The sequence below is a fragment of the Porites lutea genome, chromosome 8, assembly GCF_958299795.1.
Source record: "Porites lutea chromosome 8, jaPorLute2.1, whole genome shotgun sequence".
In the NCBI taxonomy this organism is placed as follows: Eukaryota; Metazoa; Cnidaria; class Anthozoa; order Scleractinia; family Poritidae; genus Porites; species Porites lutea.
This window is the reverse complement of record NC_133208.1, coordinates 33,910,189-33,935,739: the sequence shown is the minus strand read 5'-3', so window position 1 is coordinate 33,935,739 and position 25,551 is coordinate 33,910,189. Positions and strand designations below refer to the sequence as shown.

Genomic DNA, 25,551 nt, shown 5'->3' with positions numbered 1-25,551 from the left:
AAGCCTCTAGCTTCCCTGCTCGCAGAGAAAAACTCCTCTCTCGCTGTGAGAGACCTCTGCTTGTTGGGAAGCCTCCAGTTTAAGCGAAAGCTCAATTTTATTTGCTTATGGTAAGGCTACTAATGTTTAATTTTTGTCGTGGTTGATGTAACTTGGATGCATCCTGGCAAGAAGGGAAATGTTTACATAGGAAGCAGGCAAAAAAATTTTGCAACTGCTAATAACAGAGAAATAACGGAGTAAAACAGAACCGTTGATAACCTTTTCGCCTTTTAATATTAGAGTATTTTTATCCTACAATTGTGCTAACAACATAGATGCAATTAAGTTTGAAAGGCCGCCAATTCGTTTCCTAGGGACATTTTCACTTCCGTTTTCTTCATCGTTGGTAAGCTTCCTAATGTTAGTCATAACCCTATACCAACATTTAAGTTTAAAAAAAATGGTTGAAGATTCTAGGAATAATTTACTTCCTCTGATATTATATATTGCTATGCAAAAGTTAAAACTATGTACAAAATTACATTTTTTAGACTAAACATATACTGTATCAGATTCTTAAACACTTTCAGAGTAGTTATGTAGAGCAGACTTGCTGACTTCATACACAGCAAACTGTATTCCAATGGTGGGAGCAACCTGTATAAAGCAATAACAAACAATATTAGGTTATCATGGACCAATATGTTCAAGTCAAGGGCGGGCCGCTCTTAAAAATGACAGGGTTCCACAATTTCGTTTTGTCGGCTGCCTCATTTTTTTTAGCCCTTTACAGCCACCAATTCCAACTTTAATGACGATAAGATGATTTCCCCCAACACCTCCTATTTTTCTTTCAAGAAGAAAGATAAAGTCGTGGAGTTATTAGCCAGCACTTGATTTGACTACAGTACGAAATCGAGTACAAGTAGTGTGGTGGGATATTGATCTGATTGTATTCCCTCAACTATAACTCTTTACTGTTGCCGAATAGCAGATAAATAAATGTTTAGGACGTTGGTGGTTGAGTTGAAGCAACTGACATCGAAGAGCGGAGAGAAGGGTCTTCAACAAGGAAAGAAGAAAGTCGATAGAGGGGAATGTTGCTAACTGAGAGAGGTTTAAAAAACCTTTTGAAATGGCGCAAGCCATGTGTAGGTGATCAACAAATAATAATCCCGTGAGGCCACCTCTGCTCTAGCGTTTCTACAGGGTCAGAAAAAGCCACTGGTCCATGGTTGATGACTCCAGAAATTGTTTTTATCACTGTCCAAATAATCTTCCAGCAATGCGTTAGAGCATCTAGAGTTTTTTAATAACATTCTGAAATTTCAAGTTGTTACAAAGAACGTGGCATAATTTTTTTTTTCTGCTAAGTACATATTCGTCTAGCAATAGAATGACAATATAAGAAGAGATTTTTGCAAGGGCACAGAAGATACATGTGATTTAAAACCAAGAGACCAACTAGCAAACAGAATCCACCAGCTTTTCTTTAGTTTTCATGATTATTGACAGAAGGAAAAGCCTTGAAATGCCTGTGGCGCCAGTGACCTTACGGTGCGGTTTACCGTAGTCACCTTGTAGAAGCCTTGGACACTAAAAATCAAGTAATAAGTCTACATCCAAAGGGTGTTCCTTTAGTTCGGTGAATAAATCTGAATAAACCCCCCATCTTCGTATCAGGGATAATAGGGATATTCATGTTGCCGTTGGCGAATAAAAAAAAGCATTATAAAGTATTTTTACCTTTAATAGATTAGGCCACATTCCTTTAAACAACCCATACACTCCTTCACTCTTGACAATAACTTTAAAAGCATGCCATGTGGAGTTGTACTTAAACAATTCACCAGTTGCACCCTTCATTTGCATGCGACGACGTACAACATCAAGAGGATAGGTTCCTGTTGATACAACAGTAAGTAGTCACTACATAATAAACTCCTTCATAGTTTTCACCTGCACTGATGCACCACAAACCTGTTTAAGTGTTCCCTTCCAATCGTTCTCCTGCCCCAGCCATAACAACCGTTATGGTAACAGGAGATGTGTACAGAATATACAATACTAGTCACTATATGACTAGTGTTATTACAGTGAGACTCAGGGCGTTTCCATTTGCCAGAACTGACCGGCCAGACCATTCCCGTCATAATGAGAATTTGACTTTTAATCAAAACTATCCAACCAGATCAGTCAAATCCACGAAGGAGATGGTTTTTCAGCAAACCCTCTGGAAAAAGCCCATTTCGTTTGCTAACTGACTGGTCCGGCCGGCCAGTTCTGACAAATGGAAAGTGCCCTCAGTATGACTATCACTTGGTTCAGTAAAGCATGAGTCGACTCTATCTTTCGTAACACTGGCTTCAGTATTAATAGAAATAAATTAACAAGGACAATGGAGGTACCCGATATGAATCACCTGTTTGGGCCACAGCACCAGCAACAGATCCACAAGTCAGTTTGATAACAACAGGCAAGTCTCTTTCATGTGTCAATGTCCGTAACTTGTGTCCCGCAGTCTCAGCAAGATAGTAGGTCATGACATATCCTGCAAATGGAACAAGTTCTCAAAAGAATTCATGTAATTGCAACAATCAACTAAGTGTAGCTTGGTGTAGCGCCGTGTCTTGAAAGGTCTGTCTGGTTTTCTTTCAACTTGTTGATTCGTTTTTTCCGCTGTATACAGCCAATTCGCACGCAATTTTATTCGCATTTGGTAAATGATAATTTTTCCCACTGTTCAGGGACACCCAACGTGAATTTTTGGAAAATATCTGTTCGGAATTGAGATCTAGAATTTTCGGAACATTTGTTGTAAAATTTTTTGCTTGCCTGCCTCTCCTAGGATTTTCGAACACCTTAAAAAATGGTATAATTGCCCGTTTTTAACGGATTTTTACCCTAAAAAGGTCACCTAGAATTTTCGGGAGCCTTTTTCTGGCTGAAATTTTCGAAAAGGTAAGTTTTGATCCCTATAATTTTCGGATCACTAGACTTTCAGCTAGGAAATCCGAACAGATGAAAACTTTTTAGGGGATAAAAATATGCCTACATCTACCGTTTAAATACTAAAATACGTTTAACAATGCTATGTTTAAGTGGTTTTGAACTATATTCTCGTTGGGTACCTCTGACTGTTGGGACTAATTTCGTTCAAATGAATTTCTTTTTTTGTGTGGAAAAATGTTTAGTGTTTTGAAAGTTCGGTTTGCTTTTCTTTCAGCTTGTTGACCTTTCATAAATGGAAGCACACTCTAGTGACAGGCAATAAGCTTCATTACGCCGATTTGCTAATTACGTGCAGCAACCATCAAAGATGTAAAGATGATCCACTGCCATGCCCTGATGACACTCACGGCAATTGGCAAGTTCCAGTTAAGCCAGCTCGTTGTGGTAACGCTGCGTCTGTTACTCCTTACGCCTCTATGAGTGGGTTGTCGTACCTTTTGGTCTTACATGATCACCAGCTACTTTTGAGGGATCAATAATCTCAGAGAGACTGGGATTCAAAACTTGCTTGGAATTTTGTGATGACTTTATTACATAGGTGGAAATAAGCAGTTTAAATTTGCTGGACTGAAAATTAAACTGACTAAATAACGTGTAAAATTACAAAAGAGCGTCCTTTCCAAACAGTAAACCCGACTGTTAAAGTGCACGTTTTGACTTGAAAGTACGTTCGAGAGCGCCTTCGAGGCTAACAAACAGCAGTTATCAGACTTGCCTTGACTTTTTATATTTTATGAGCAGATCAAAAGCCTACTTTGGACAAGCTTCAAAACATTATTGAAACGCTGATTTTACGGACCCATCAGTTGCCTGACTTTTTTTATGAAAGTTTACAGTGTTCTTTTATTTGAGACTTGGCAACACATACCTTTTAAGCCCTCATATACTGCAAAATTGAGTCCTATGTATGGTGCTATCCCCTGCAGCACAAAGAGCAATAAACGTAACTACCACGTTTTAAAAGTAAGGAATATTTTTCGACAAGCTGGACAAAACAAAATGCTAATTAAAAGTGCCTTCCACATTCTTTTTTTTTTGAGGAACTGAACTGAACTGCTTCCCAAGATGGAACTAAGGAAACATTGAGATTCTCAGGAAACTACATTGTTATAGACGAATGAGTCATGTTTAATGTAACTATTAAAAGATTGTAAACATTAATTATACACAAAAACACATCTACTCACTATTAATGAAGGTCCCAGACCCCTGAACAAACAGCCACTAAACAAACCACCTTCTTCTTTGATAATGGTAAAAAAGGCATGTCGTATATTTCTGTATGAAAAAGGAGCAAAGTAGCTAGGATATATAATTGTTGAAATGACAACCTGAAATGAAACTGCAAAATACAATAAGGATTTGGTCTCCTTTATTTCAACATTAGGATGTAAAATAAAAAAAATAAATAAAATCATTCAAAAGGGTACGGTCAACAACATTGCATTAAATTGATGAAAGACAAATTTGGTTAGCTGGAAAATGCACACTGGTTGTAACCATAACGTCAACCTAAGTTATTTTCAACTTTTTCAGTTCTCAGTTGGACAATGCCATTGTCCAAGTGTTGTGTGCGATATGACAGCTGGAGTGACAAAAGAGTAGAGTCAACAGCCATGGTAGAGCCTTACCTATAACGTCTCTCCTTTCCTTCCCCTTGAACAGCTAGTCTTGTCCTAAGAAAACCACACGCAATTTGATTAGACAAACTTTCCTTTCATACATTTTTTTTTGCTTCAAGACACTGAGAGGCTGACTCCACCCTTGAAAGAGTGGCAGAGGTTTTATTATTAGACAAGCATCTTCAATGTCCATTATGGGGAAAAGTAAACTAAGATAATGTGGACAAAACAAGTGCACAACAATATTACTTAACCATTAAAATCATTACACATTAAATGTCAATTTCTTGGTCACTGAAAAACGTTCCAGGTGAAAACTATTTTCAGGTTTCCCCAAGGGGTCACCACTTATACCTCACACTATTGAAGGTTAATTTTGAAGAGAGACTAAAGTTGACTTTTGTTGCCCACCTGATTAAATCAAGTGGATATGTTACAGTAGATGAAACAATTCCTGCCAAAGCTCCTGCAGTAAGCCGCAATAACGGGCGTTGCTCTCTTGGATCTTGAGGAATTTTTAGAATCTGTAAAAGTTAAAATATAAATTTCTAATACCAAATCTACCTTATACCTAAAAGGGGGGCTTATTTAAATTCAAGCTCTTTTTATTACAAGGCAGCACTAATAGAGGGGGTCAACTTTTAAATTCTATGATTTTTAAGGTTGTGGAGTAGTGGACAATGCTCATGTGAGCTCACCAAGAGAGAAAATGACCTATGTTTGAATATCAGGGGCTGCACCATACATGGGTTGAGGCTTTTTTTTGGTCCTTCCTTTTGCTCCAAGACATTTTTCCCTCAAAGGTTACTTCCAGTTTCAAGTCCTCAAAGACTAATATTCTAAAATCCCAATTCATTTTAAAAATTCCAAGGTTATTTATAGTCATTGATCTAAACCTCCTGCACGTGACTAACCAAAATGAAGACCAAGTGGTCACTAATGGCAGATGGTTGATTATGACAGTTCAGACATGGAGGTTCTTTTGCGAGCTGAGGAGCATGCAGTTTCTTGTGTACTTCCACTTGGTCACTGAATATTCTTCAAATTATTCTGAATAAGCATGATAGTTTATATAAAGCAAACAGGATGATCAGACCAAGCAATGACTTACAATGGGAAAACTTTGTCATCCCAAAAGTGATTGTGATCATTTGTGAAGGGTGGTCATTTATGAGAGGTTCCGACTATGTAAGGGCTTTGACTGGAAGAATTTGGTGTTTTGGATCTGTTGTGGCCTATGAGAGGTGGTCTCTTACATGAGGTGGTTTAACGTGGAGGTTCAACTGTATGTGTTGCTTTAGTTTTTGTAACTAACACGTGATACTGTTTCTTTTCTTTGTAAAATGCATTAGTTGACTCTAATATTATTAATTAAATGGTGATGAAGTCTGCATCAAAGAAATGAAACTTCCTCACATGAAATTGGAAACTGGAATCTTATACCTGCCAACTTTTTCTGAGATATAAGCGTGAGATTTTTATCCTGGGAGTGCTGGGATTTTTGAAGACGACACGATCATTTCCGAAGATTCCCGAAGAAGCCCGAAGTCTTCCAAAGAAGTCCGAAGTCTTCCGAAGACGTCCAAAGTCTGCCGAAGGCGAAGTTATCGAGAAAACGCTTATCCACAAAATCACAGATCACAAGGAAGGTATTGTCATTTATTCATTTTACACATGGTTTTCGTTCCTTACATGGGTCTGAGTTAACATGTCTTTGGAAATTGTGTCAAGCAAGACGGCAACAACTCACATTTTTCAATCAGGTGTGAGAAATTGGCTCACAAGCGTGAGCTGGCGTGAGATCGAAGTTTTCAACCCGCAGGCGTGAGAGTTGGCAGGTATAGAATCTTATGCTCAGATCAAAGTTACTCATTATATTATAATAATTTCATATAATAAGTAACTTTGATCGAAGCATAATACTCACATACATGCAAATAAATTATTCCAGTGTGGTATGTTTGTAACACAGTGTCTCATGACTGCTTATACTGTAACATACCTTTTTAAATTCTTCATAAGCAGCAAACTGAACAGCAGTATATGGAACAATTCTGACAATATTCGTTCCATTCCCCTATAATAATAAATAATTATTACTATCACTGACAGTGCTGGTTATGTCCGTTTGACGTCATCATCATGATGAAAACTCTAGAAGATACAATACCCGCCCATATTATCTTAGTACGTTGACTACTGTACCAACCATTTACACACCAATATTGCTGATCTCAGCTCAGACCAACTTTACATGTGCATCATGCTTTTTTGTAAATTTCTTAGCCATTGTTGCAAGCTTGCGACATGAAACTTGCTAATTTCATGCGTCCACTTTACAGAGTAGGGCAGCACAACTCAAAAATCTTCTTTTTTTTTCTAACCTTAAATGAAATTGAATAAGATCGATGAAGTTTGAAAAACTGTAAATTCACTTTAAGTGATGTTTTAGGTTTTTCTCATCCAGAAACTTTGCTACCATGGCAATTAGTATTCACAGTAAGGAGCTCTTATTATAAGTCAGGCATGTTATATGATTTGCCCTCTCCCCCTTCCCTCATAAACAAGAATAAGAATAAATAAGAATAAAACAAAACTTAGAAAAAATTTCACCCAGTCCTTTTAGTGAAAAATCAAGAGACATCTGGTGTATTAAGCAGAAATATCAAGATAACACCCTGCTTTCTCCGCTGTATGTGTGTCTAAACCTCACATACCAAAAAATTCCCCCCCCCCCCCCACCCCACCACCACATTAGCCAACATGCATAGAAATAAATCTATAGAATAAAAGGTAGGAATACAGTAATTCAAAACCATGTCTGTAGGGAAAAGTTAATTTAGTTATTCGTGGCAATGTTTATTCAAAGACTCTACCATTTGCACTGATTTAGCTCAGACCAGGAGCCTTTTGGCCATGGGGTACTCAGAGAGGGTGGAACGAAAATTCCTAAGAAAAGCACGCAAGTTCTCTCACCCCTTCCTCTAATGGGAACAGGAGTTACAGGAGATTGCCGAGAGAAATTGCTTGCAGGCTACCGTAGAAGGTCATTTGTTTACAAAACAAGGGAAAGTCCTAACACCTCTACAGTTTGCACAACATAGGGGTCAGGGTTAGGGTTCAATCAGTAACCCAGCTCTTCTACCAAACTGTCATAAGTGATTCTTAGCTTTCATACCTTGAAATACCCATAAAGCCCTTCATCTTTTCCAATTTTCACCAAAGTTTGCGTTACACCCGTATACTTCGCCTCAGAAACTTGAATCTGAAACAAAGAAAGCATAAAGGCTTCCAGTAACCTTCCCCAATACTCATCAACACAGCTATTTGAGTGTACCATACCTGTCTTCCCCAGGCTCATGTCGGCGTTAAGATACGATATAAATAAAATAGCTCAGGCTTATTCATCTCATTACCTGCATTAACATTTTCACTCTTTCCAGAGGAGAAACACAGGTTCTGGAAACTCCTCCAGCGATCCCACCAGCGACAAGATGAATCAGCTGGTCCTTCGGAACATAACTTTCCCACCAGCGAGACTCGCGCATTTTTTCAGGAGTCATACTTCTAGAACTATGTTTTAGTGTGTTAAGTTAGCGATCACTATATCTACAGGATAATTTGGTCAGAAAAGTTAGTCGTGCTCATTTTTTGGCTGAAAGAAAAATATACAACGGAGCTAGCAGTGCATGATATGCTGCAGACACAGCGATTATGATTGGCCAATATCTCCCTTCCGGTAAATACAGCGTAGGCCGTCACCGGAAGTTGAGGAAGACGTGACTTTTGTCTCGTTTCCAATGCAAGTTACATTTTTGGCTCAATTCATACCATTTCAAAATTACCTCATCCTCTTTGAAGACTATTATCAAACTTAACGTATTTGAATATGCACAGCTAGATAATTACTCCCTTGAGCATTTCTAATGCCGGCAGGATCGATGCATTTCTATCACTTGAAGACCTCTTTTCAACTTGAGGACGCCAGCCCTTAGCCTGTGACGTTCAAGGAACTGACCAAAACGTCCTTAAAATCCTGTTTTTCCGTGTAAGGTAACTTTCGACAAGTTCTAATTTTTCGAATTTTTTAGCTCTTTATCACGGACTGCAAAAATATCCAACTACCGCTGAAACGACTTCACCACTTACTGACACACCGACTGCAGGGTGCGCCAAAACCTACGTCCGATTGTCCGGGACAAGTAGAAATTTAGTTCGGACAAGTAAATCTTTGACATGACTTGTCCGTGGGAAAAGCACATTTCTGATTACTGAACAACCACAGAAACACGAATTTCAATGGAACTGAAATTTATCTTGTAGTCATATAAATGCATATAAAAGCAAACTTCCAACTTGACAAAATGAGTGTACCGTCCAACCTCTCCTTACGGACACCTCTCTATTACGGACAGTTCGTTCATTTCTTTTTTTGCTCTCGTTCCAGTTTTCTCGACGAACTCGCGCGGAACCGCTTGCTACGCAGGCTAACAGTTCGTTTGGTCACAGAAATGCCAAAAGTCATACATCCCCTACCTCTATAATACGGACACCTCTGTAAAGCGGACACTTGGTTCTGTCCCTTCGGTGGCCGTATTAAAGAGGTTTGACTGTAAATTATATTTCTTCATTCTGTGGCCATTCCATTTGTTTCCGTGAGCTTCGTATCTTATGACTTATTACCCTGGCCTAAGTAACATTTGCCGTAGCATTATAAATTATGAAAATATGCTAAACGTGGCGTGTTACATGTCTTTTTAGTATATACTAAAACAGTGGATAGTGTTCTTCGCGCCCTCTGATTGGCTACTCAATCAGTGAACGCGATGACCGTACGGTCGCGGTCGTCGATTTTTCTTGGCGACAAATAAAACTTTTGAAGGCGTTTGTTTAGCTCTTGCGGGGAAGTTTCTTCGAAAGGAGTTGTGAATTCTTTTTGTAGTTAAAATCATTCTGCAAAAAAGATTATTATATTTAGTTTTAAGCTTATTTATGAACAAGTTAACTAAATAAAGTAACGCAAGACAAGCTTAATTTGCATTTGCAAACAAAAAACTTTTTCACCGGTTTTATCGATAAATTTAAGTCAAAAAGACAAAGCGTTACCTGTTAAAACTTCCAAACCGAACTTTGTCACCTTCTTCATGTATTTTGGGAATAGGTTGCTTGATTAGTTTTGAAATTTCTTAGTTTGTTACGGCAGCAAACCGGGAAGGCATTTTGCTCGCAGGAACTGGAGGTGAATTGCAATCGTTGGCAACAGTAAATGAGTTAAAAATCATCATTTTTGTGCTCAATTATCTCACTGTTTTAGTATATACTAAAACAATTATTCACCTTAGTGTCCGTGGCTAGCCACCTCCACTTCGGTAAATAATTGTTATTTATTCACTTCATATAAGTTGAATAGACCTTGTCACGGTTTCCGACGCCATCTTGACGAGTAGGCAAACGCGTGAGAAATTACAGTGATTGTATGAGAATCTAATGTCGAATAATTTCCGTAGAACGGCTGTTCTGAAAAAAATATGACTTGTAAACTAAAGCTTCACTCCTAAGGATTCTCCTGAAGAAATTTGAGGGCGTTACATGCACTTGAAGACCTAGGACCACTTTTGTAAATTTTCTATACATTTGTCTGTAAGAATGTCCCGGGAAAAATACAGACAAATATATGGAAAATCTAAAACAAGCCTCTGTAGAAATTTAGAATAGTTACGCCCCCAAAATCTTTTAGGACAATCCTTTGCATTGTAGCTTTCGTTTACAATTGATATTTCTTTCAGAACAGCCGTTTTACGGAAATTATCCGACATTAGATTCTCATACAAACACTGTAATTTCTCACGCGTTTGCCTACTCGTCAAGATGGCGTCGAAAACCGTGACAAGGTCTATCAAATTGTTTGGACAAGCACTTTTGCGTTTTGGACAACCAAAATCTCTATGATGGTTGTCGGAAGGACAAGTGGATTACAAAATGTTTCTCTTACTCTGACAGTGGGAGGAAGATACCTGGTATAAGTATTACCCCCGTTATACTACCAATGTTCTTCACGCCATACCGAACAATTGTTGGTATTGAGTTCAGGTCGGGCTGTACACTGTCTCCCTCAACCCACAAATAAGCGACATAAGTGGACTAGTATCCCAGCATCCCATTCAGGAGCAGCCCTGGGTGCTGAAACCCAGACGTACCAGACTGATTCGGGTGCTCCTTCAGACAGTCCCTTCAGTACAGATGCAATACGACTCAACAATGAAATAAAAGGCAAACCTCAGAATCAATTTTGAATAAAACCTGACAGATTTACAGCCACCGTAAAGGTGATGTTACATGGGACGATTTGTAACGAACAATTTTAACCCAACACATCATTTCAACATTGTTTCGAATGGTTGCAGCCTTGTTCCAAGATTGCTACGCTTCGTTGCGCAAAAAATCGTCGTTGCGAATCGTCCCGTGTAACATCATCTTTATTGTGCGGTTTTCGCCTTCTTTATGGCACCAAAAGAGGGTTAGTCTACAAACTACACCCTCTGTTTTTTCGTTGCAATCAAAAACAAGCAGCCCAATTTGTAACCGAAATGCACACTTTAATAACAGCCGTACAAAATCAAAACAAGCAGGCGGGTAGCTATAAAGTAAATAAACATTTGTCTGCAAAAATAGTCCAGAGAGCCAGATTTGTCAATACTTAAATTATATTTAACAATTATTCCTCGAGCCCGAATGGGTTCTGAGCCAATAAATGGGCTATTGACTCAGAGGCCATGAGGGCGAGAGGAATAATTGTTTTAGTAAAATCCAACTAGTTGGTCAAAAAAATCGAGAATAAAAAAATTTTAGCTGCTTAAAGCTAGACTTCAATCCTTTTTTGCCGCCAAAAAGCTGGCGCTTTTCGCTACTATTGGCCTATAACATATAGCCAGTAGTAGCTATACCAATCAGAACGCAGCATTGATAATAGACCACTAGTTGGACTTTACTAAATATATATATATATATATATATATATATATATATATTTTTTTTTTTTTTTTTTTTTTTTTTTTTTTTTCTGTTGTTTGTGTTTGTTATTATTGTTTTTCTTACTATCGTGTCTCTGGCTGAGGGATTATACCTAGCTAAGTTGAATCCTTACCTAAAACTGAGAGAAGTCAGCAGTAAATGTTTTACCGCCACTAGACTTTCATTATTACCCACAGGGTAAGGTACTGTATCATATTTGTCACAGAGCTGTGCCGGACTGCTGATTTGATAACCTTGTAATAAATTGAATTTAGCATTTTCACTCTTCCAGTGATCTCATATGAATGTTAAAACACTTCAGTGACTTATCGATGACTCGTGCAAATTATCTTTCCTGTTTCCTCCTGTATGAACATATTTCAGAGCGAGTGACAGTGGAAGCGAACATTTCTTTGTGCCATACATGGAATAATGATCATTTTCTGAACGGCAGCTGTAGTCCCTCGCCATAAAGGAGGGCTTTGGTTATTTCATAAGTCACAAACTGTATTCCAACAAGAGGAGCGACCTACAAAACCAATAACAACGCGTTAGTTGCCGAGAAATGCACTTGACACTTGACCCAGGCACCTTGAACGACCTAAACTACCGACAGTGTGACTGGAATAGACCTTGTCACGGTTTTCGACGCCATCTTGACTAGTAGGCAAACGCGTGAGAAATTACCGTGTTTGTATGAGAATCTAATGTCGAATAATTTCCGCATAACGGCTTTTCTGAAAAAAATATAAATTGTATACTAAAGCTACAAAGCAAAGGATTTTACTAAAAAATTTTGGGGGCGTATCTGTGCTTAAATTTCTCCAGAAGCTTGCTTTAGATTTTCCATGTATTTGTCTGTAATTTTTCCCGGGACTTTCTTACAGACAAATGTATAGAAAATTTTAAAAAGTGGCTCTAGGTCTTCTAGCGCATGAAACGCCCTAAATTGTTTTCAGTAGAATCCTTAGGAGAGAAGCTTTAGTTTACAGTTCATATTTTTTTCAGAACAGCCATTCTACGGAAATTATTCGACATTAGATTCTCATACAAACACTGTAATTTCTCACGCGTTTGCCTACTCGTCAAGATGGCATCGAAAACCGTGACAAGGTCTATTCTGGACAGCGGCCTGAGAAAAGATCCGACATTTCGCGACGCCACCACTGGTTTCGCCGCGAAATGACGTCTGAGAAACGAGCGCAGAAATTCCATATTGATGACGCCTTACTACCCAGACATAGGTACAAGTACCGCCCTGTTTGGATACTGACACGTCATCAGTATGGAATTTCTGCGCTCCTTCCTCAGGCGTAATTTTTCGCGGGAAAAGCAGAGTGGTGGTGTTGGGGAAAGTCGGCTGCTTCCTTACTGCTTGTAATGTTACACTTTTTTAGCGCTGTCAGTTTACTGATACAGAAATTGTGCAGGAAACTTTTACCATATCCTCAAACGAGAGTGGTTTCACAACATGGACCAAGAATTCACTCACAAAGAACGCTGACTGGTAAGTTAAAAAGAAAATATGATGTCCCCGCCTAAAAATTGAAATCTTTCAAATTCGACAAAATGAAAATTGCATAGGACCACTAACGCATACACACAAAACTAACAAAAAAATAAACGTCTGAGTTTTAACGTTATGTTGTTATAATTACCTTTAACAAATTTGGCCACATTCCCTTATATAAACCTTGAAAGCCTTCCAGTTTAACAATAACTGTAAATGCATTTCCTGTTGAAGTGTATGCAAATAAGTCTCCGCTAATTCCTTTCATCTGCATCCTTCTTCGTACTACATCTAGTGGATAGGTTACTGAGAAAAAAGAACAATAATGACAGAAATCATGAATTAAAAGTACAAGTATTCGGAAATTTTGGAGTGGAAGTCACTTTTACATAGGAGTTTTATAAGCCCTATTTTCAGTAGCTATTGGGTGTGAGAACCTCTCTGAGGTGCTAAATGTTCTGCCGTTTCATCTCTTCTTTATTCTTGAGTAAAACGTTATGAAGAAGAAGTTCATCTCTGGTTCAGGCACTGTTTGGACAACGGACCTCTTGCAATCTTAGCCATGGTTGGACTAGAAGTTAATATACTGGTCACTGTGAGTAGGTCCATTATCTGTCGATGGCACTGAGTATTGATGCTTATGGATGCAGGCATGTATCCTGCGAATGTGTCCGCTCCTTATACTTGTACTGATATCATTTTCAATAAAATCCCCGACATTGTGCTGATGCATCTAGGTAAATGTGTCATCTACTTACCTTGATCAGTTGCAAATGTACCATTAAGAAAACATTCCTATGTTAACGTTCCTGCAGAAGAAACTCTTATAATAGGGATTCACTCTCTAGAAACGACTTCCACTCCAAGAATAACCAGCGGAAAATGAGGCTTCTTGAATCTATTTGACATTCCAATTAGAAAGTGAACAAAGTTCATCACTAGTTTTTAATGTGAGTAAAACCCGATAAGGAAAAACAATTTGGCTACGTTGTCGCTGAAAAAAAACAACGACAAAGTCTCTTTAAATTCAAGGCCAGTTAAAAAAGAACTAAGTTGGTTAAAAGAAAAACAGAAATAAAAATAAAAGGAAGCAAAAGAATCAATACAAACTTGAGAAGAAGCACAAATGATATACAGAAGGAAAGGAACCCCACGGTTTTTATTGACTTGATTTTGGCTTTACTGAATTGACTTTATTGAATTCGCCACGGTGACTCAACACGGTGACAGGGGATCAAACAGGACTAACGTCCCAATTGATATCAACCCCTTCATTACCCACCCAGCCCATGAAAGGTTGTACTACACCACCGGTGTCTACGCCCCCTACTCCTTACGAACAGCAGTATGGGTTCTTTTACGTCCCACAAGAATCAGAACAGTGAAAGAGCTGTAAGATGGGGCCTGCGGTTTTTCGTCCTTACCCAAGATGACTAGAATGTCTAACCATTTGTAGATGTCATAACAAAGGCGGAATATTCTCCTCAATTATTTTAAGACCCTGAGGGTTGGTCCGGCCGGGGTTTGAACCTACGACCTCCCGCTTGGCAGACCGGCGCTTGATCAATTGACCTAACCGCGCGGCGATTTTAAACGCAAAGGTTCTTTTGAATCCAGTGGCTAAAAGAGCTGTTCGTCTTACCTGTCTGTGAAATAGCTCCAGCTAATCCACCACACATCAAACGAACAGTAACAGGTAACTCCTTGTCTTTATCCATCCGCTTTAACTCTGCCTCACGAGCATGCGCAATAAAGTAGCTCAACACAAAATCTAGAAACAGTACTCTTGTAATTAATAAAATGCAACAATTTATCAAATACTATAACTTATATTCTTCACTTCAGCTTGTTTTCTTCTAAGAAACCTTTAAAAACTTCTAAAGGCAATCAAATTGTTGCAGAGTACATCATGCTTGACCTGCTTATGAGAGTACATATTATTATCTTTTACAGGAACAAGTTATCAAAAACAGTGAACAACCCTGAAATTCGGTGTACTTATATGTGCATTCTTTGACTGAAAGAAATGAGCGAAACAGAGCACAGTCAACTATGAACAGCTCCATCAATATTTTGAAATAAATAACACATTATTCAAGTGAAGAGAGTATTATTAAAATATGATCATCAAAATAATATTGCTTATGAGTAACATTAGTCACCTTTAAGTGTTTCATAAACTGCAAAGTTTAAGCCAATGTAAGGAGCAATTCCCTGTTAAAAAAAATAATAACAAATATTGTATTCTACCACTGACTTGACATTCACAGTCCTAATAATTCGCCAAACCGAAAAATCCCATCAAAGTGGAACTTATATATAAGGGTAGGCACAGGTTACCAGTTTTAGATAACACACATGGTGAAACAGGAAGTGTTGCTAAGATTTCAAGAAGGCGAGGATATGTAATTAGTAGGCAGGAAATTGAACCACTATGAGGTCCTACTTCCTTTTGTTTTCCATGAAAGTATCCTGAGGTCATGCCAGCTAACAGTAACCAGGGAAAATCCACAGCCCCAGGCCTTTCATAGCATCCCTCTGGTAAAAACACATTAGCTTGGAAATCTAAGTAATGCACTCAGGGTTGTCAAAATGCGTCGGCAACCGCCGCTATCACCGGCTAATTTAAACTTTTTGCCGCCTGTAACCTTAGAAACACATATATCTAATGATATGCGTTCCCCTACCTTAGAAACACCTATCCCCAGTGACATATCCCTAAGGATATGTATTCCCCCACCTGGGAAACACGTATCCCTAGTGATATATGTTCCCCTACCAGGGAAACACTAGCCTGTGTACAGCCGCCCCTCCCCTCGATTTTTTTGAGGGGAGGGGCGGCTGTACACAGGCTAGGGAAACACATATCCCTAGTGATATGTGTTCCCCACTTAGGAAACAAGTATTCCAAGTGATATGTGCTCCCCTACATGGAAAACACATATCCCTAGTGATATGCGTTCCCCCACCTGGGAAACAAGTATCCCAAGTAATTCATGTTCCCCTACCTGGGAACCACATATCCCTAGTGTTATGTGTTCCCCCACCTGGGAAACAGATATCCCTAGTGATATGTGTTCCCCCACCTTGGAAACACGTATCCCAAGTGATAAGTGTTCCCCTACCTGGGAAACACATATCCCTAGTGATATCTGTTCCCCCGCCTGGGAAACACATATCCCTAGTGATGTGTGTTCCCCCACCTAAAAAACACATATCCCTAGTGATATGTGTTCCCCCACCTAGCAAACACATATCCCTAGTCATATGTGTTCCCCTACCTGGGAAAAAAATAGCCCTAGTGGTATGTGTTCCCCCACCTGGGTAACAAGTATGACTAGTGATTTATGTTCCCCTACCTGGGAAACACATATCTTTAATGATATGTGTTCCCTACCTGGGAAACACATATCCCTAGTGTTATGTGTTCCCCCACCTGGGAAACATGTATCCCTAGTGATATGTGTTCCCCTACCAGGGAAACACATATCGCTAGTGATATGTGTTCCCCTACCTAGGAAACACATATCCCTAGTGATATGTGTTACCCCACCTTGGAAACACATATCCCTACTGATACGTGATCCCCCACATGGAAAACACATATCCCTAGTTATGTGTGTTTTCTTACCTGGGAAACACATATCCCTAGTGATACGTGTTCCCCCACCTTGGAAACATGCATCCCTAGTGATATGTGTTCTCCTACCTGGGAAACACATATCCCTAGTGATATGTGTTCCCCAACCTGGGAAACACATATCCCTAGTGATATGTGTTCCCCTACCTGGGAACCACATATCCCTAGTGTTAAGTGTTCCCCCACCTGGTAAACAGATATCCCTAGTGATATGTGTTCCCCCACCCGGGAAACACGTATCCCAAGTGATAAGTGTTCCCCTACCTGGGAAACACATATCCCTAGTGATATGTGTTCCCCCACCTTGGAAACACGTATCCCAAGTGATACGTGTTCCCCTACCTGGGAAACACATATCCCTAGTGATATGTGTTCCCTCACCTAGGAAACACATATCCCTACTGATATGTGTTGCCCCACCTGGGAAACACATATCCCTAGTGATATGTGTTCCCCCACCTAGGAAACACATATCACTAGTGATATATGTTCCCTCACCTAGGAAACACATATCCCTACTGATATGTGTTGCCCCACCTGGGAAACACATATCCCTAGTGATATGTGTTCCCCCACCTTGGAAACACGTATCAAAAGTGATATGTGTTCCCCTACCTGGGAAACACATATCCCTAGTGATATGTGTTCCCCCACCTAGGAAACACATATCACTAGTGATATGTGTTCCCCCACATGGAAAACACATATCCCTAGTGATGTGTGTTCCCCCACCTGGGAAACACATATCCGTGGTGATATGTGTTCCCCCACCTGGGAAACATGTACCCCTAGTGATGTGTGTTCCCCCACCTGGGAAACACATATCCCTAGTGAAATGTGTTTCCCCACCTGGGAAACACATATCCCAAGTGATATGTGTTCCCTCACATGGAAAACACATATCCCTAGAGATATGTGTTCCCCTACCTGGGAAACACATATCCGTAGTGATATGTGTTCCCCTACCTGGGAAACATCCATCCCTAGTGATATGTGTTCCCCTACAACGGAAACACATATCCCTAGTGATATGTGTTCCCCTACCAGGGAAGCACATATCCCTAGTGATATGTTTTCCCCTACCAGGGAAACACGTTCTTGTCAATAAGCATTTTTAATGTGAAGATGCTATCAATTTTTCCATGCAGTTTTCTGAAGCGACCTTGTTCAGCTTTCGATATTCCTTTTTGAACCATGTAGTCGTACAGTCGATTGCTAAGGATTGATGTAAAGAGCTTGCCTAGCGCAGAGAGCAAAGTGAGAACTCGGTAATTTTCGACTTTGGATCGATCATCCTTCTTGTGAATAGGCACAATGAGGCCAAAACTCCAAAGAGCAGGGTATTTGCCAGTATCTAAGATTCGATTAAATAAATTTACTAAATGCCCTTTAATGGCTTCCTATAAGATTCTTATAACTTCATTTAATATGTTATTGATACCTGGAGATTTGTTTGCCTTCAGTTTGTTAATTGCAGCTTCGAACTCTTCATCAGTTATTGGATAATCAATTGGGCCTTCCACTCTTTCGTTACTGTGGGTTTCCATATTCGTCTCCCTTTCTAGTATATTATTGAGAGGGGTCACATTCTGTTGCTTAAAGTATTTATAAAACTGTTACGTACTCACTGCTTCAGCTCCATGTGTTTTTCTTTTTCCTAAGTTAAAGATTTTTCCTCTTTTCGCCAGGTCTCTTTGGAGTACATATCGATATTAGACATGCCTTTGCTGATAGACTCCTGTTTCTTCCGTCTACAAGTTTGTTTGAACCTCTTCTTTTTGTCTTGCAGTAGTTGTCTCAGTTCTGAATTATTAATGTTATGAGAAATGTTCTCCCCAAGGGATTGCAAGTTTTCTTTTTCTGTTTTGCATTCCTGACCAAACCATTTGTTTTGTGGTTTACAGTTAATTTTGCTGCCTCTCGCTTTACTCTGTCCGGCTTTTTGCATGTTTCCAACAAAGTTTCACTTAGTAATTCAGATGCAGTATCAACGCTATCATGTTTGACAGCTGCTACTAACCTGGATTGAATTTTTTTTTTTTTTTTTTTTTTGATTATCTTCCAAAATCACGTAATGCTGATTCTTTCTTTTTCAATCCAGTAACACAAACTGAAATTGAGTCCGAAATTATGAACACGCCATTAAACAAGGCTCATGGATTGTATTCTTTCCCCACTCATGTCTTGCGATCAGCTAGACATATTCTTAGCCACCCCCTATCTGTACTAATCAACAAGTCGGTTGAACATGGAATATATCCCACTAAATTAAAGCTTGCTAAAGTAATCCCAATCCACAAAGCCAATGACGAATCTGACCCATCCAACTACAGACCCATATCACTACTTTCAATCTTCAACCGCATCTTTGAAAAAATGATGTACATTCGCTTGAAATCATTTCTTGAAAAGTTCAGTATTCTCTATGATTCACAGTATGGATTTCGTGAAAAGCGGTCCACTGAACATGCTATCTTGGAAATAACCAATCAGATTCAAACTAATATGGATAGAAAGCTGTACACGGAATATTTATTGATTTACAAAAAGCTTTTGACACAGTCGACCACTCAATACTTTTAAAGAAACTTGAACATTATGGTATACGCGGGATTGTGAATGACTGGTTTACTTCCTACCTTACTAGTCGCAAGCAAATAACTGAATTTGGCCCCTCAAATATATCTAAGAAAGCGACAGTATTATCTGGGGTTCCCCAAGGATCAGTCCTAGGGCCTCTGCTCTTTCTTGTTTATATAAATGATATTTGTAACAGTTGTAACCGAATGAAGTTTTACCTATTCGCAGACGATACGAATCTTTTATATTCAGATAAAAACCTAAAATCCCTGGAATCTACGGTAAACGATGAGCTCTGTAAGCTTTACGACTGGCTAATAGCGAACAAATTATCTCTAAACATTAAAAAATCTAATTACGTTATTTTTCGACCAAGACAAAAAAATGTCAAATACGAAGTTAATTTAAAAATATTCAACCATCATACCAACTCTTACACATCTTTGGAACGTAAAAGTTATGTTAAATATCTAGGCTTGCTTATTGATGAGAACCTCTCTTGGAAACATCATATTTTACATATAGCCTCTAAAATAAGCACATCGATTGGCATTATTGCTAGGCTAAGACATTTCGTACCACTTAATACTTTACAGCATATATACAGATCGCTGATTCAACCCTATTTGTTATATGGCATAACAGCGTGGTGCCGAGCAGACAAAATCCACAGAAACAAAATCCTATGTCTTCAGAAACGTGCCCTTCGCCTCATGTTTTTTGGTGATTATAAAGCTCACGCAGTACCCTTCTTCATTTCATCCAGTCTACTACCTCTAGATTTTCTTTACTTCAAGTCAGTTGCCGTCTTAATGTATGACGTCTCAAATAACACATCGCCACCTCAAATAAGTAATTTATTTAATTACCAACATAATATTCATTCACATAACACAAGATCATCAACAAAAGGCAACTTCTTCCTCGAATACTCTAGATTAGACAAGCTAAACATGTCTTTTTCAAGAAACGGTGTTAGAGTCTGGAATAACCTATCTAATGAAATTCGTCAAATGCCTAAAGTGAAATTTAAACGCAACATTCACAATATGCTCCTTCAGAAACTCTCGGAGGCGAATGAGTATATTGATCTATTGGATTTGAATATGTCTTGAAAACTAAACTCAGTTCATTCTATTAGCTTTCTATCTACATTATCCTTCCAGCTTCCCATGTAATCTGCCTTATTTCTCCTGAGAATCTTCGTTATTATTACTAGTCAGTATTCAGTATTCACCTTATTTTAATGTATTGTACGATAATAATTAATTTTACTTAGTATTGTAATTGTATTGTATTGTAATTGTAATTATTCACTTTGTACTTAGTATTCAGCTTATTTTAATGTATTGTGCGATAATAATTAATTCTATTTAGTATTGTTATTGTAATTATTCTACTTAGTGTCAAGCCACTGCTCGCCTCGAATAGCTATAGCTAACTGCGAGCAGTGGTACATCATATTTTGTATTTTCTCAATTTTTCTTAATAAACTTGAAACTTGAACTTGAACTGTTTATATCAATAATGATATGTCTTCCCCTACTGGCACCGCCGGGAAACACATGCCGGCTACTTTCTCTTATTCTCCTGCCACTTAAAAGCTTTTTGACAACCCTGTGACAACTCCTGGATGTAATAATATTATTACTACTGTTAATTTAATATAATAAAACAGTGGACAGTGGTCTTGATCTGTGCCTGATGGGCTAAAAATGCCAAACACAAGATTTTGACTTGAAGAGATATAAAAATTAACAGACACAACTGCTACAATGATGTGCAATTCTTAATGTTACTTCATTTAAGATGCTTACCATAACCGTTGGGGGCAGTCCCTTGTAAAGACATCCACTTAACAATCCTCCTTCATCTTTTAGAATGGTTTGAAAGGCATGTAAAATAGTTCTGTGCAATGAAAATACATTACCATAGTGAACTTGTTATATTTAATATAAACAAATGAAACTAAATTTGGATTACAACTTTTATTAATTTAAAATATGGAAGACAATTTAACCAAAAGGGAAGACCAATGTTTTTCCAATCCGTGTAAGCAAGTGTCAACAATGACAATATGAAACACTTGTTGAATTTTGCCATCTTACTTCATTAACAATATTACGGAATCATGAATTTTAGATTGCCTTGATGGGAGATAAGCACAATAAGAAAGACATCAAGGATATTAAGATTATTGTTTGTTATTCAAATAATCAGTAGATACTGAATTACATGATCATTTCTCTGGGATTCAAGTATATTGGTGACCATTTCTCAAAGTATCAATCAGGACTAGTTCATGTAAGTTTTAACCATCACCTAACATTACCTGTATCTTTTCTCAAGCCCCTCTCCTTGAGCTGCTAACCTTGTTCTGAAAACAACATTAAAATGTCATGTCCATCAAGGGTATCAAACTGTATTTCAGAATTCTAGTGATATCAAACATATGTTGATATGATGATCACCATCCATCATCATCTAAATAAGAATAATAATACCAGTAATAATAATAATAATAAGAAGAAGAAGAAGAAGAAGACAAACACAAGAGCTTCACAGTGGTCAGTGCCCTTGTAATTAATCTTAAAAACAAAAGCATTTTATATGTAGATACATCATACAAAACATACAATAAACTTAAATGCACAGACATGAAATATGAAAAAAACATGGCTAAAAAAAAATAGATTTCAGATGCAAGTTTAAGCTGCTACGAATCGGTACACCTCTAGTTCAATGAAAATATGTGATGGTGAATAGCTTGTTGCTTACATTATTCAATTTTGTCCTTGGTTCAAACTCTATTTTCCTTCTAATTTGATCATGATAATGTATGGTGACAAGCTTAAAACAAATGGCGAATTTAATTATAAAGCCAAGGATAAAACTGAACCACACCACAAATGCATTAACTGAGTTTGTTGATGATGATGCACCAGGTACTTTAACACTTAGTTAGAATACAGCATGGCAAAAACTGACTGACCTAACAAGATCCAGTGGATAGGTGGCAATAACTGACGTTGTCCCAGCAAACCCACCCGCCACAAGTCGCCTCAGAGGTGTCTGGGACTGAAGATCTTCTGACACTCTTAAGAGCTGTGGAGAATGTAAACAAAATAATGATAATTCCAAAACTTGGATCATATCATAATGCTGTTAATACCTAGGCTGCATGACATGATATTATTCTGTATTTCCTGGCTTTCCCTCCACTAAAAAAAATATGTGAGAAATTTGGGCAATTACCAGGAAGGCACTGCATGTTTCATGCTTTACCACAAGGTTTAAATTTGTTTCTTTGGAGACACACACATCAAACACAAACCCACAGGATGTTCATGCAATTCCCAAAATACAAATTACAATTAACAAAGGAAACCACTTTTAAAAACACTAAATAGGACTCAGCCCAGATTTAAAGCTATATATATGAGGGGTCAAGCAAAAACAATGTCTAATCATTAATGTCCAATTTACTGACCAAATACTCCTTAAATTTACCTGAAAAACAAAGAACTGTTTAAACAAAGATAGTGGTTTTGTGAAATCAGCCGTACAAACCAAATACTTTCTCCATTATAAACACGTGTATGTGTTATATAGCTCATTAGCTGTCTGTTCTAGGAAACTGCTTATATTCATACAATTCAATAAGAATGCATTTATCTTCCAAGTAGCCCAAAAAAGTGACTACTGACATGTAATGCATTTAGCATCTAGTTTGATATGAATTAATCATACCTTTTTAAACTCCTCATAAGCAGCAAACTGCACTGCAGAGTATGGAATGATTCTAAGGACGTTAGTTCCATTACCCTGCAAAGATATTGGCCCCAAAACTGGTTGAAAAGGATGGTACATACCAAATCAATTACACAAGCAACAAAACTAAAGCCAGTCCTTTAGTTTCTTGAATGTAGTAAATGCATTAATAAAGTTAGACTAAAATCAAATTTATCCAGTAAAGTTCGGGGTTGAAAAACAAAACAAGCTTCCACCACAGCACTCAATGAGGAGGACTGGAATAATGTTCTCAACTCCAACAAGATCGCTGAGGCTGTGAACCATTTAGAAAGAATAATCCATAGCCACATGAACTCTTGCATGCCTCTGAAGACGGTCTCTGTATCTTCACGTGACCTGTTTTGGGTAACACCCCTTTTTAAGTGCTTGCAGAGAGCTAAATCAAGGATTGCGCTGTTCATCTGTTAATCTACACAGATTCACCACATTGAAGGAAGGTCTTTCCCCTACAAAAGTATTTTTTGCATGGCTAGTGACTGTATGTAGGAAAAGTAAACTGAATTAAGTGGCATGAACATATGAAAATGGGGGTAGCAATGTGTTTTTGAGAGATAAGAAAATTTCAATGAATTTCTATTGTTACTGACTAGTACTCCTTGAAAATCAAATCCATTCTCAGGTTCAAACCAGAATCTGCTTTGTCTCCTTTGAACAATTTGTTAGGACTTGGGAACAGAATAAAACCAAACTAGGTTAAAAAATGGTTTAACCTGAGAACTCTATTAACTACAACAGTACTAAATACCAACCTTGAAGTATCCTTTTATACCCTCATCTCTGCCTATCTTTATCAATGTCGCACCAACTCCTGAAAACTTTGGATTATTTACTTGAATCTGTCAAAATAAAGATCATTTGGATCAGGACTGGTCCAAACTAAAAAAATCATGCAGTAAGACCTTGTGGCTTCCTCGTGCCCCATTTTTTTTGGTTGGACCAAGACTTGTAATTAAATAGTTTGAAAGTTTAAGTATTTCCTACAAGGATTGATGGTGGTGTAGTGGTGAGATCACTGATACCCCCATTCCACCAATGTGGCACAGGTTCAAATCTTGGCATCAATGCCATACATGGGTTGGGTTTGTAGATGGTTATCTACGGAGGAGTGGGGCAATCACTTATTTGGCCTGAGTAGGTATGTGCTACTGAAGTGTTTCTCAGGGGTTTCAATAAGCACCAACAACCGACGAAACACATCGGCTACTTTGTTCAGAGAAGTTGCCTACCTTTTTATTCCCGAAAGAAGAAGCAACTACTTTTAAAAACATCACTAACAAGTAATACATCATAAAATCTCAGTGATGGAAACGTCATTACGTGTTTTCACAAAGGCCTCCATGAATACTGTATTTCAGTCAATTTTCACATGTACCTTTCTTTATAGATTAACACAGAATTTGTTCACGTGCAAATGAACATCATTTTATTATTGTCATTTGTTCGTTACTTGTAGAAGTTGATTGGGTGGCTAATAAATCAAAACTTAAGTGAACGCTACATTTTCTTGAATGTACTCAATTGTACTTAATTCAGTCCCCGGAAAGCTGGAAATTGAATTTTAGGGCTTTTCAATTTCAAAATTTTCTGGGTGAGCATGCCCATAGAAAAAAGGGAAATAATGTGGGGCTCCTTGTTGATACAGTCGGTTACTCTATTCAAACCTGCTGGCTATCAATTATTATTGAAACCCCTGGTTTCTTAGAGCTGACATCATCAAATACGATTTTTAACACAACAATATTGTTACCACACTTTTACACTGTGCACTTCCAAAATTTGCACCCTTGCCAAGGATTTTGGTCCAGAAGGACACCCTGTATCAGACGCTTTGTAGAGAAATTGTATTTCCTGTTCAAGACACGGGAACCCAAAAAAACCCAATTTTCTTGGCCCAGCAGTGGTCCCAATAATGGCGTTCAACAGTAATGAGGAATGTGAACTCGTGTTTTGAATATTACATACGACGTCATTTGTTACTCTTGCTATGGTAAAACATCAAGCGACAAAATCTTATCATTAGTCAGAAAATTTACCTGAAGAAGTATCTTAACTCTTTCAAGGGGAGAAACACAAGTCCTGGACACAGCTCCTGCCACCCCTCCAGCAATGACATGTTTCACTTGCTTGCTCCCCGGAAAAACAGCCTTTTTTGCCGGTTCGGCACTTAAAGTACGATCTTCTCCCGGGTTTTGTACAGTAACAGTCGATTGATGAATTTCCGTGTCAGCTACCTGGGCTGAATCCTTCAGAACCATACTTAGCTAGTTTAAATTGCATTTTCATTTCCTAACGAAACGACTCGAGAACAAACCTTCTCGCTTGTCCACCATCTTGAATCGAAGTTCTTGGAATATAGCTTACATGACGACATTGCCAAAATT

General features: G+C 38.3%; 3 protein-coding genes across 4 annotated transcripts in view; 1 reads left to right on the top strand and 2 right to left on the bottom strand.

Annotated features, from left to right (window-relative positions):
- LOC140945685 (uncharacterized) overlaps positions 1–25,551 on the top strand; it is a 94,917-nt gene that overhangs the window by 66,191 nt on the left and 3,175 nt on the right. The gene's annotated exons all lie outside the window — the stretch shown is intronic.
- On the bottom strand, positions 79–8,292 carry LOC140945683 (uncharacterized). Of its 2 annotated transcripts, XM_073394712.1 has the most exons (10): positions 8,033–8,290; positions 7,795–7,881; positions 6,619–6,693; positions 5,028–5,140; positions 4,626–4,670; positions 4,182–4,272; positions 3,863–3,914; positions 2,405–2,533; positions 1,729–1,886; positions 79–639 (listed from the first exon to the last, which is right to left on the bottom strand). In XM_073394712.1, exons 1-10 carry the CDS (start codon positions 8,177–8,179, stop codon positions 559–561), a joined length of 978 nt encoding a protein of 325 aa, XP_073250813.1. In that variant the 5' UTR covers positions 8,180–8,290; the 3' UTR covers positions 79–558. The 2 variants fall into 2 exon arrangements, with proteins under 2 accessions (XP_073250813.1, XP_073250815.1); XM_073394714.1 differs by lacking the exon at positions 4,626–4,670 and having other exon boundaries at positions 8,033–8,292.
- LOC140945682 (uncharacterized) lies at positions 11,669–25,516 on the bottom strand. Its single transcript, XM_073394711.1, has 10 exons — positions 25,204–25,516; positions 23,920–24,006; positions 23,108–23,182; positions 22,350–22,462; positions 21,690–21,734; positions 21,175–21,265; positions 15,300–15,351; positions 14,780–14,908; positions 13,286–13,443; positions 11,669–12,156 (listed from the first exon to the last, which is right to left on the bottom strand). Exons 1-10 carry the CDS (start codon positions 25,423–25,425, stop codon positions 12,064–12,066), a joined length of 1,065 nt encoding a protein of 354 aa, XP_073250812.1. The 5' UTR covers positions 25,426–25,516; the 3' UTR covers positions 11,669–12,063.